The following is a 12,276-nucleotide window of genomic DNA, read 5'->3' as shown; positions in this document are numbered from 1 at the left end:
GAAGTTACCGCTGCGTGAACAGCGTGTGAACAAGAAGGTGTTTGGTCTGCACAGCGCGTGTGAGAGTGGTCTTATGCTGATAGGAGAAAAGGTTGATAGCTGTCTAATTGCTGATTTGTTAACTATGAAGTAAGAGCTTTAACGAGAGCATAAGTATGTACTATTGTAAGAATAAATGCCCCTACCTTGTAGAAAGAAAAAAGAACACTCTGACTCGTTGTTTTGGCTGCTACAGTACTGTTTTAAAAGTACGTAGCTCTACTTCTGTCTTAATGTATCTCTCATTCTTATTTCTCCTTAATGTGGTAAATTCTTCTGAGGTAGTATGTGCTGTCTGTCTTCCCAAGTTGATGTATATGATTTGGGTGGTGGTGGGGGTAGGTGCATGAACACGTTTCTGTACTATCAACCCTATAACTGATTCTGTGCCAGGAGCAGTGGCTGTGGAGGAGCAGGATCCTCCATGTTTAACACTTGAATTTCCCAGGCGTTTGTAGGCTCTGATCAGGATTTAGGGACTATACTGAAATGATTGCTGCCACATATTTTCAAATTGCAGACCACTACCTACAATGTATTGCACAGCTGTGCAGCACATATACCCCGGGGCTGCAAAGCTAAATACTCTGATTAAGAAACATCAGAGCCATGTTTAGTGTATGTATTATAATGTCACCCTAATTGCACACTATGCTTCCCCCACCCAGCCCCCAGGTCTCTGATCTCCAGGAGTGCAGAAGCAGGATCACCAGGATCAGCACTGGAGGGAGGAGTGTTGGTCAAGAGACTGGTGAGAGGCATTTGCGGTGCTGGGCTCCTGCTGCCTTCGCCTGTGTCTCTCCTGAGCTCAGCCCTCCTCGTTGCCCATCCCCTGCACCAGGGAAAGATGTTTCTTCTTGTTTCCTGGTTTCCTTCTGCTTCCTCCTCTGCTTTTTTCCTCCTATGAGTCGGCTCCAACCACCATGCTTGGTTTGCATGCTTCTGCTTCTCTGCTGAGAAACCAAATAAAGTGGTGTGCTGTTAGCCCACAGGCAGGTCTCTGTCCTGGCTGATTTACCAGCCATCAGCTCTCTCAGCTTTCCTCTGTGGCAGGCAACCCTCAGCACCCACTGGCACAAACAGCTCTGGTGGTGGCTGCCTGCTGCCGTGCCCCTCAAGTGGTCTCAGCCTCTCAGGCCTCTGTCCCGACGCCAGCCATGGGCATGGCCACCTCGACATGCTGCAGCCTGACCGAAGCCGAATGCGTCCCCTCAGGCAATGTCTCGCAGGGGCCCCGCTGGGCCTGGGGCTGCCCGAGGGGGCTCTCCCGCGGGTGTAGGCGAGAAGGGATGTGTGTGCGTTTCACACCCAGAGGGTGTGAGGGGTGGGTGCGCAACAACCGCGAGTGTCAGGATGCCAGTAGGTAACAGCCCACACGCCCGCCCGCTGGTCCTCTCAGGGTACCGCGGGAGTGGAGGGCGAGGAGAGGGAGGGAGGGGGTGGAGCCTACCGGCCCCGGCCTCGCTCTGTGCCGAGGGGTGGCGCTAGCGGGCGGTAGCCGCTCTGCGCGGCGAGAGGAAGTGACGTCGCGTAGCGGAGTCTCGCGGCCTCCGGTGATATTCTCTGTGGCGTCGGGGTTAGGGGGGTGCCGGCGCGGTTGAGATCTGGCTTCTCTTGGCTGCACATGCCTTAGTTGCAGTCCCCTGGGGGGGAGGCCAGGAGGGCCTCTGTGTCATCCAGGTGAGTGGGGCTGGCGTGGCTAGGGCTCGCCCGCTGCGTGCTCCGGCCGAGCCGCCTCGCCGCAGCCGCGGAGGCCCTGGGCGAGCGGCAAAACCGTTGCCGTTAGGCCCCCTGCGCGCGGGTGGGAGGCGGCGTGCCGCGATGGGGGGTTGGAGTGGGTACCGGCCTCATCTCCCCCTTTCCCCGGGGCCGGCAGGGGTGGGAGCCGACGGCCCGGCGGTGGCCTTGAGCGGCTGGGCGCGACCCCGCGGCGCCTTGGGGGCCTGGTCTTATCAAGGGCTGGGGGGGTGGCGACCCTGCTCACGCCGGGCATTTTCCGCTCTGGCCAGGAGGCGTTTCAGGAAAATGTGGGTGCCTGGTGAGTGGCCTTCAGCGTCGCCCGCCCCGGTAAGTGGTGATCTCCATCACGGCCCGGTAGTGTACCAGGAGGTCAGCCTAGCCGCTGCTTTTTTTGTCCTCATTTTGCCCGGAGTCGGCGTACGAAAGCCTTGTCACAGTTCCTGGAAGCAATTTCTGGCCACTTTGTGTTTCTTAGGACTTCTGTAATGTGTTGTGGGATCGTAGGAGCTGTTTGGAGAAAAACCCCTTTGAAAAACAAAGCGTGTAATTGCTGTAGTTTTACACTCCTCTAGGGGTTTTTTTTGCTTCTTTGTTTATGTTGGATGATCTGGGAATATTTATTTTATGTAGAAAAAGAGTTTAAGTTGTTCATTGCTTATCTAGCCTGAGTTCCCCTTGAGTTCCCAACACTTAATGGGTTGCAGATGTGGCTTTCAGTGACATAGCCATTTGAGGAGAATATCAAATTTAACTGTGCTACTTGTTCTTTTTACAAAGGAAAAATGCAGTCTGAGCAGACTTGTAATATTTTAATGATTTCCCTAATTCTAGTATTGTAAATTTCTTTTCATTGAGGTTATTGGGCAACTACTTAAAAGGCTACTTTTTGAAAGACTTGGGGGGCGGGGGGGTGTGTGTATGTTTCAGGTTTACATTGTGTAGCTGGTATGGAGAGCTTCCACCTTTGTTAAGTAGCATCTAATTGTATTTATGTCTTGTTAACAGTGGAACAAGGCTACTTGTATTAAAGTTTGTAGGTACCTTTGTGAAACCATAACTGCAATAACTTAAACAAGGTCTTGGTTGTAACTAGTTGCACACTTTAAACCGGTACAAAATACTGAACAACATTTCAAAGGCTAAAAAACCCTGTGTGTAGAGATACTATGGCATAAATCAATCCTGTTTGGTATTGGCTTTTTTCACTGGCAAATAATTCTAGCTTTTAAAAATCAATGATTAGTAAGACTTTGAACCGTTGTGTATCTCCAAAAATGTAAAATTTCTCTTAATTGTAACAAGCTCTAAGGAGACCAATAAGTTGCTTGTCATGTATTTGCTAAACCCAAACATCCCCCCCTCCTATATAGATGTCTGATACAAAAGCAGTGAGATGAAGAACTCAGCTGTCCAACAGCAATCATTTTTAAGCATAATTTTCTAAATCTTTCTCATATCTAGTGATATAGAGCAGTCTGGTTTTGGCAAAAGAAGCTCCAAAGGGGGTGGTTATGTGGCTACTAAAAGCTAATAAAATACTGCGTTCTGTGGTTCTGGTATACCAGTAACACTGGTGTTTTGTCTAGGGGATTAGGAGGAGGGACAGTGGGGGTGATGGAAGGTAGTACCTAAGTTTGGGCAGCTGGTATTTATGCTCAAGTATGAGGACAACAGTTCTGACTCATTTTTAAACACTTGAATTTTTAATTATAATGTGTTGACTATTTCTGTTTGCTCTTCAGCCTAATTGCTAGTTGGCATCATGAAGAGGTGTGATGAGGAATTCCTGAGAAATCAGGAAGAGGAAAGGACTGTGATCTTTGATATTCAAGCATATGAGGTGAATTGCAGTCAGCCTGGCCATCTATGCTTGTGCTCGATAAGTGCACGAAGGCTGCCTGCTTGGTAGAAATTGAAGTGCATAAGCAAGTTGGGAAATGAGTGGATACATCAAACTGGGTACTGCAGAGATGTAAGCCAAAACATCTTGCTAACATTTTTTGTCTTGCTTTTTCATCTTGCTAAGGAGAAGGAACCTGAAGCCAACCACAAGGCAGTTGAGAGCAGTAGATATGGAGTGGTCACAACACACACAAACCAAGCACTGCTCTAACTGATAAAGGAGAGGTAGGAAGGATGTTTGTGTGTGTTTGACAAATGGGCAGATCATGCTAGCCTCTGACAGTGTGGAGGAGGTGCGGATTAATGAGGTATGATAAGATCGGATGAACAAAGAGTAAATATAGGGAATCACGAGGGGCTTTGAACACTGAGTGTTAGAGAGATAAATTGGTGTAACTTGACCAGAGCAACAAGAAATAATTGCCTTGGTTATCCTGACCCCCCCATCTCCTTGTGGTGTAATTACCTTTAAAATGCAGGCTACTTTGCCTCAATTTTGTTCACGTTCTTGGCTATCTCTTGTATATGATCACATCAACTCCCTGCTCCATCAAGGATGTATGCCCATCTATGACCCACCTGTATATCAACATCTCACTTAAACATCTGGTAATGAGATGGGAGTCTGTAATGGCACTGTGAAAGCAGCTGCAGACTGAGCATTCGCAACTGTCTGGTTATCCTCTGACTGAAATGTCACCACTAGATATGTTACAGCTTTGGAAACTTCAAATGGGTGAATAGTTTCAAACAACCTGTATTTAATTTTCTATAGCATTTCCAAGTTATTATGTTGCTGGTACTTTTTGACAGAATTGAGTCTATGGTCAATCTCAGCTTCTGTATTTTTATCTGCAGTTGACTAAATTACTTAGAAAACTGTAAACATTGACAGAAAGTGAACAGCAGATTTAATAACACATTTACTAGATCAGAGTAAAAGATTTAAATACTGTAGTTGCAAGCATATAACTTGCACCTCAGAACAAGCACTCTGGGGGGAAAAAAAAAGTACCAAAACTTGAAAATCTTTGCTGGCTTGAACATTATCAGTAGCAATGGGGAACCAAAAAATGAAGCAGCAGTGGGAGAGGGGAACAGGTGTAGTGCTGGGGAAGAGCTCTGGGATAAAGTTGTAGTGGTACAGTGTATGTCGTTGCACATTTACAGCTCCAAGATAACCTGAGGCTTATGTGGCAAGGAAACCACTTGTTTCTGTTTTCCGTTATGTGAATCAAAGTTCAGCAGAGAACTGACACTCATGCCCTTTACTTTAGCACTGTAACTCAGGAGCAGCTGAACTGTTATGACATGGGAGTCTGGCAGCAAATATTATCGCAGGGAACTTAATATGAGTTTTGTGGTGATTTGTGTTGTCTTTGTCACATCTTTGTTCCAGGTTTTTAATGCATAATGCAGTTCTGAGTCTGACTTGAGGTCTAGAATGCAACGTCTACAAATGTACAATTCTGAGCAAAAAGAAAACTGGATGAAAGAGACTGTGAAGGAAAATGTGCATTTAGTGTAAATATTTGCCTCTGCAGTTGCCATCTCATAACAGAGTGCATCTCTGAGCTAGACTGGAGTGACTGATACCTTGTCACTTATTCAGTATTATTGCTAAGAGTTTGAATTTAAATTTGTGGTTGCACATTCCCACTTGTTAGCGTTCCCTCTTCACATGTCTGATCAGCATGAATAGAGCCTGTACAGTATAGTAGTTTCTCCACAGATATGACTTACTTTCTGCAGTTGGGGCATGCATCGATTACTCATTCAGGACTGAAAATGAGTTGCAGCTCAGTCACTGAGGTGTTGCTGTTAGACCATTGCAGATGCATTACTGAATGCACAGGGAGGTCAAGTAATGTGCCTGTGGTCATGTGAGTCAGTTTTAGGTTCAGAATGATCCAACCTAATATCCCTTTTTATTGAAGAAGGTATTTAGGGTTTTCTATCAATTTGACCACGTAGTCTGTCTCCTGAATGCTCAGAAATTAAGTAGCAGAATAGTGTACAGGCTTCAGCGATATCACGTCCTGTGATATTTGGTCTCCAAGAAGACAGCTTAAAAGCTGTTAGGATTCAATCTGACAGCTTTTTAATCATAAGCAGAACAGGTGGTCACTTTTTAATTAAATGCAAGTATTTAAGACTCAAGCTAGCATTTTTTTGTTTCAGTATATGTGGATCATGGATTTGACTTTATAGTGAGACTTCTGCAGTGTTATGCACAATGCTCTTCTGCTTTGATGCCTCAAAATTTCCTGGAAATGAGCAGGAAGAGCCAGACCATGATTGGATAAGTGGTGTTCTTGCTGCGTTTCTGCTGTAATGTCTTGTTTCATTGTGCTTGGTCATTAGCCTTTCAAGACTTACTTTAGAGAAAGCAGATTTCATTTCCATTCATCCGAAATGGGTAGAGACTCACAGTAGCAGAGCTGGGAATAACTAAGAGCCAGACTTTATAATATCAGTTGTCTGTGTGATGATGCAGTTATTACCATTTCAGTAATTTATTTTTCATTGGAAATATTACATTTCCATGATATCAGTTTGAGGTTGGTGCTGTATGCTCCAATAGTATTGTCAAACTTTCTGAAGTAAAAAGAAGCAACTTAACATGATAGCCAGGTAAGGTTAAGACAGTGCTGTTCTCTTGTACTGTGGCTTTCTCATCAGCTGGTAATCTCCTGACTCCTCATCTTACTCTTCCAGTTCTTGCTCTCTGGGAATGCCAACTCTTGATAGCGAGACACTCTAAGTAATCTAGGGGTTGGAACTAGATGATCTTTAAGGTCCTTTCCAACCCAAACCATTCTATGATTCTATAGTCTTCCAAAAGAAAAATGTTAGGGAAAAAGGTCAGTAAAGAGTAGGTCAGGAAGCTGTTTACTAATTCCATGTGCTTGTAGTTGGAAATACAATGTAAGATAAAGGAGGCTTAGAGGCTGTCTCCTAATTAAATAAGCTGGATGAAATGCTGGTAGCCTGCAACCTTATAGTGTTTAATAAGATGTCTTGGAAGTGAAGTTGTCATTGTGGGAAGGAATGGGCTTGTGGGTAGCAGTGCCCATGAGCTGAATTACTGATGAATACAATTTGAGTTGTCAGTAGTTATGGTTCCTCCAGAGCTGGTAATACCTTTTGATCAGCACTACACAGAATCTGTGAGTAGTTATTTAAAAAAAGTAAATTGAGTTTTGTTTTTAAAAAGCTTTTAAGGTGAAGTCTTATTTTCCATGGTTCCAGTTACAGATATTAAGTCACAGGCTTTGGATCTGTTCACTGTAATGAAGAAAATCCAGAAATTGTTGAATACAATAAAACTAAGCTAGGGAAATTTAGTATCTTGCCATAGATAGCCAGATATTGAGGGTTTATGAAGTTATAGATCTCATCTCAATTTAAAGTTGGTTTGATAAGACACTCAATTTCCCTTTTTTTTTTTTTTTTAAGATCAAAATGTTTTTTCTGCTTTTTAAGACCTGTAGTGGATTTCACCGTTTGTCTGTATGGAATTCATCAAGCTACAGCAGTAATAAGACTGTGTTGAATGAACAGAATGGGGTTAAATTAATACTCTTCTATCTCCCCTTTTGCTGGGGAAGTTGTATATATTGTTTACATCTCCTGTTGCTAACCATTAGTTTTTTTCTTAAGAATGTTCTGCCAGTTGAGCCTCTTTTTCCTAAATCAAGAACAATAATGTAACAAACCATTTTGGGGTAAATGGTGCTTTTATTTAAGGGTGTTTTGGTGGTGGTGGTTTTGTGTTTGGTTTTTTTTTTTTTTCCTCCTGTCAGTACTTGCATGGTACTGATGAAAACTACCTTTTAATTTTCTTTTGCTATAGCTGGTAACTTGGTATCCTCTTGCATGCTGTTATTTAATTTCTGTAGTCAAATACATGCAAAGTCCTCTGTATGTTGTGGGAAAGAAATGTCTGTTTCCTGGTCTGTCTGTTATCCTCTCAAAGTAGAGGTCAAATTTCTTCACCTCTACCAACTGGGAGTAAATACTGTAGGAAGTATTTGATAGTAAACCTGTGTTAGAGGCATTATTCATAGCGCACATGTAACTGGCTTTTGACTGAGTCAGTTCTGTTTTTTTGAAATACCCAAAGTAGCTTTTGTTCATTTGTAGAACCAACCTGTGTTTACATCATGCTATTTTTTTCATCTGTTTGTCAAAAGCCTATTCTGAATTAACCCTCTCCTGCACTGTCCTTTTTCTTTACCAGGCTTCGTTCTCCTTCCATAACAGACCACGCCAGTCCTCCTAATTCTGCCAGTGTCCATGTACATTTATCTATGGCTGCAATGTCCTACAAGAGTTTCACTTTTTTGTTGCATTTGTTTCTTAGGAAAACTTAACTGAGAAGGAGAGTGTTAGGATTTGTAAAGATACAGACTAGCTATCTTGAGTTAGCTGTGCTTTTGAGTATGGTTCAGTGGCATGGGTGAGCTTAGTGAGAAGCTGGTGGGTTGTTTCCAGTGAAGCTATACTTATTGCTTACTGAGTCCTAATTAGGTCATGGCAGACCAGTGTCATGAGTGCTTTCTTCCTTAGGAGCAATTTGGACCTGTAAAGACTGTGGTATCAATTCTTAGCAATCTGGTGGATGCTGAAATCAGTTGGGACCTTCTGTTACTGGTCAACAGATGATCAAGGGTTTGGTGTCAAGAACAGTCCAACAGCAGTTGGTATCTTAACTGTTACTAAAATTTTCATAATTTGAATGCAATGTGACTTGGCTTTTAGTCTATTGATACCATTTATTTTTCAGTAATATACTTACTGCAAGTTCATGTCGCAATATTTAGATTATTTTTTTTTACTACTAGCTTAATAATTAAAGAAACAAATTAATAATATTAGTGGCTTGTGGATGAGAAAATGACTTGAGATCAGGGTTTGGTTGGCTTACAGCTCCTTTCCAGCCTTTCTGTAGAATTTGGGCATGTCACCTGATCTTTCTTCTTCAGTTGGCCAGACCATAAAATGGGTATGTTATGGTTGGTTAGGTAAGCAGCACTGTTACTGGAAAGAAATGTTATACAGAACTTGACAAAACATCTCCCTTATCTGCTGATAGTATCTATCCTCCTGATGTCAAGGGTTGTGCAATTTTGGAGTGGTGTTTTGCAAGATCTGGTGAATTGTCTAATGCTCTCTCTTGCTCCAGGCCTGTCACTGCTGTCTGTTGTGTAAGATGCTTGCCTTGCTGTCATTCTGGACCCTGATCTCGTTCAGCCAACTAGCACTACGATAAGCTGCACAGCTTTCCTCTGGGAAGTTGAATTACAGAAGGACTTGATGGGTGCTAACTGGCCCAGCAGGTAGGCAGTTCTGCCTCTTTACAGTGGACTGCAGGATGGACTTACAGGCTCCTGGAACTGCAGTCTGTGTCCCACAGCACTCATTGCTGCTTCAAGATTTCCACATAACGGTAATAGCAAGGTACATTTCTGCCTGTCCGTGATGGACCGGCTTTGATTTTTGCGGGAGACAGAACAAGCCCTTCTCAATGAATACGGCAGTACTGTGATGACTTTACTGCTTGGAAGTTATATTGCAGTTGTCCTGATCTGCCAATTGGAGCTATTAGTGAGTAATGCAAGGTGTGATTACTTTCAGGATATTTCATATAACTGTTCTTAATTGAAAGAAAATCTGTGCTCTGAAAATCAGGATTAATTTGTTACTGTTATGCTCAAGCAATTTAAAATGTGGCTTTTCTGTGAGCATTACTTTATTGACCATGGTAGAACAATAAACTAAAATTTCTTGAGAAGAGGAGATCTGTTTATATAGAATGGCATGAACCAGCGGAGGAAGCACAGAATACGTTTCCTTTGAATAACAGAAATGGATACGTAAAGTGGGAAAATTTGTTGAATTCAAAATCTTAGAAAAAGATGGTACATCTATATGACTATCCTCAGTAGGGTGATCTTCTGTAAGCTAATATACAGCAGAGAGAAAAAGAAATGAAGCATGGCTATGCTAGCATTGATTTCTGACACTAGTTTTATGGAAGAATAATGAAAAAAATCTGAGTAGTTTAAATTTTTAGGAACAGATAGTAATAAAAATACACACCCCCTCTTGATTTTTAGAGTAGAGAGTGTTGTAGACTTTAAATTGCTGTGCACTTGAGAAAAATTGTTTCACTTTGAGAAAGAAATTAGATCTTTAGAAGGCGAAGTGAAGCTGACCCTGTGTGCTGATGCGCGGAAACAAACTACAACTCGAATGGAGTTATACAGCAGGTATGTTTACTCCGGCCGGGGTGCAAGGGGATTTCTCCACAAAGCTTGCACACCAACAGCACATTTTACCAGAAACTGATAGAGTGTGGATATACATATCCATTGGATTACATAACACAAACATACATATGCATGAGTGAGGCTGGGTTAGTTCTAGAGGCTGGTGTCAGCAGTTTATGTTCTCTGTGCACCTGCGCATTGCCTCCTGGGGGGCGTCTTCGGGGGGCTTTGGGAGGAAGGCTCACAGTCTTTCTCACCTTGTACTTTTCCTCGGAGCATGCACAGATTCTCTTAGCTAATTTCTTGAATAACAAGAGTTGTTCCAGCTGTTTTACCACCTCTATCTTATCTAAAAGCAGCAGTATATCAGTTTCTACCGTCCATATACGGCTATCTATCCACTACAAAGACTAAACTAGTTAGAACCCATCTGCTTTCCAAGGACAAGAAACATATTTTTGCCGAACATAGTAATTCTTGGTAAGTTTCCACAGAAAACTGCTTTGTTTTGCTGAACACAGTAGCAGTAGCCCTTGGTAAGCTTCCACAGAACAGTCAGGGCAAGCAGGATTATTAAGCAATACTCAGAAATCATTATAAGTTGCTATAAGTAAATAAGTTGCAAAGCAGGTGATCATCTCCTTGTATCAGTGCCTTTATCTGTATGCTAATAAATTTATTTTTACGAGGACTGTGATGTTTTGTTGGTGGTTTGTTTTTTTTTTGTGGGATTCCAGTGCAGTTGGTGAACGTTTCTGGAAGTCTGTCTGCAGGCTTGTGAACTAACCTGTAGCTGGTAGTTATCTTTCATTTGAAAGAGGCAGAATATGTGCGTTAAGCGTTGCAATGCAAAACCCTGTATTTAAATGTAAAGTCTTGCTTCTTATTTACCATGAAAAATGTTGCTTTTCAGGGTTGCAAAGGATGCTCCACAAACCTTTGTTTTAACACATATACTTGTAGTTTTTATTCAGTCTTGGATAATTGGTATATGCAGCCTGTTGCACTCAGTAGGAGCAGCCTATTTTTAACCTTCATTTGTTTATGCAAAACCAGGTGAAACACAGCATTAGTTTAATCCTTTCTTCTTTTGTTTCACACCACCGTTTTCTTACCATGTTGGTTGGAGAGGGTCCTATTCTTTAGGATTGCTACCAGACCTGATTTATGAGTCATCTGATAAAGAGCCAGCTCCACCCCCAGAAATGGGCCTTAAGTAGAATTGTATGCCAGTGAGTCAGCTGTAGGGCAGCATTTTCAAAGGAACACTATATAAATTACACAGTATCCGAGTGGGGGTGGCTTAGTGTTAAGAAAAATCTCTTCTAGAGCATTGTGTACCCACATACACACAGAGCTGAGTCAGCTGTCTTGAGTTAAATTGAGTGCTGATCACACTTGTTTTAAGCGCATGTGTATGTGTGACACTTATAAGAAAATAAAAAAGATTGTATAGTATCTTGGGGAGGAGATGAACAAGTCCAAAAGACAGCACTTGGGAAGTCCAGAAAGCATTGGTACTTCACCATTTGTCTGGATGCACATTAGTCTTTTCTGATAGAGGTCTAATTATTTGGATTGATTAGTTTTTAGTTACTTAGACATTTTATTGTTGGTCATATCTGTATGTGTTATTCGTGCTGGAATGTCATTGGTGAGTTTGCTGAATTAAGCGTCTTGGCTTTTAATGGAAAGGAAGGCATTCAAGTAGAAAAAAAGAATGACCAACATGCAGATACACCTACAAAGGTTTTTGGTGAAGCTTCAGAAGTGGCCAGAGTCATATCTTCACAGTTATGTGGCGCTCTATCAGAAGAGGACATAATTTTGGTCTTTGCCAAAAGTTTCTCCTGTATTATAAAGTGGACTTGTGTGTTACAGTCAACTCTTCAGTACCCAGGTCATGTGCTGCTTCTGTCCTTTCCGAACCCATCACCCTTAGACACATAGTCTATCAAGTGTTTGATTTGGAGTTCTTAATGAGCTTGCCTGAGTGTTTAAATTTTTTTAAAAGTCAGCTGTTTTACATAATTTTTAGACTCAGTTGTATACATTTGTCATTACTTCTCTCACACCTCTGATTTATTCCATCTATGAATTATGTTGGGTAAATGTGTGATATTGTAATCTACTGGTGATGGAAATAATTGTTTATGTAAGTATCAGCCACTATAGTCTTTAGTTTTGTATAAATACAAAAGCATATTCATATTTAGATGAAAATACTGACTTCTGTGACACTGGAGCTGTAAGGTAGTAGGTGCTCTGGAAGGATCTCTGTAGTTAGCTGTGTATTTTGAACAAGTAACTCCTATGCAGC

At 42.1% G+C, this 12,276-nt stretch overlaps 2 protein-coding genes across 14 annotated transcripts in view; one reads left to right on the top strand and one right to left on the bottom strand.

Moving 5' to 3' along the window:
* Positions 1-12,276, bottom strand: part of LOC141917808 (uncharacterized) — a 730,013-nt gene that overhangs the window by 69,778 nt on the left and 647,959 nt on the right. The gene's annotated exons all lie outside the window — the stretch shown is intronic.
* LOC141917580 (protein ARK2N-like) overlaps positions 1,573-12,276 on the top strand; it is a 52,715-nt gene continuing 42,011 nt past the window's right edge. For 8 of the 12 annotated variants that reach the window (XR_012621364.1, XR_012621365.1, XR_012621368.1 and 5 more), the window contains exons 1-2: positions 1,573-1,719; positions 2,049-2,106. Coding sequence is in view for 3 of the 12 variants with exons in the window: in XM_074810897.1 (XP_074666998.1) it covers positions 2,065-2,106 (42 nt within the window). In the remaining 9 variants the exon portion in view is untranslated. Of the gene's footprint in view, positions 1,720-2,048; positions 2,107-8,869; positions 9,957-12,276 lie in introns of those variants that run through there. The other 4 variants (XM_074810903.1, XM_074810901.1, XM_074810902.1 and 1 more) reach the window with 4 other exon arrangements.

Source organism: Strix aluco, chromosome W, assembly GCF_031877795.1.
Source record: "Strix aluco isolate bStrAlu1 chromosome W, bStrAlu1.hap1, whole genome shotgun sequence".
In the NCBI taxonomy this organism is placed as follows: Eukaryota; Metazoa; Chordata; class Aves; order Strigiformes; family Strigidae; genus Strix; species Strix aluco.
Note: the sequence above shows the minus strand (reverse complement) of the source record. Positions and strands in the feature narration are given on the sequence as shown.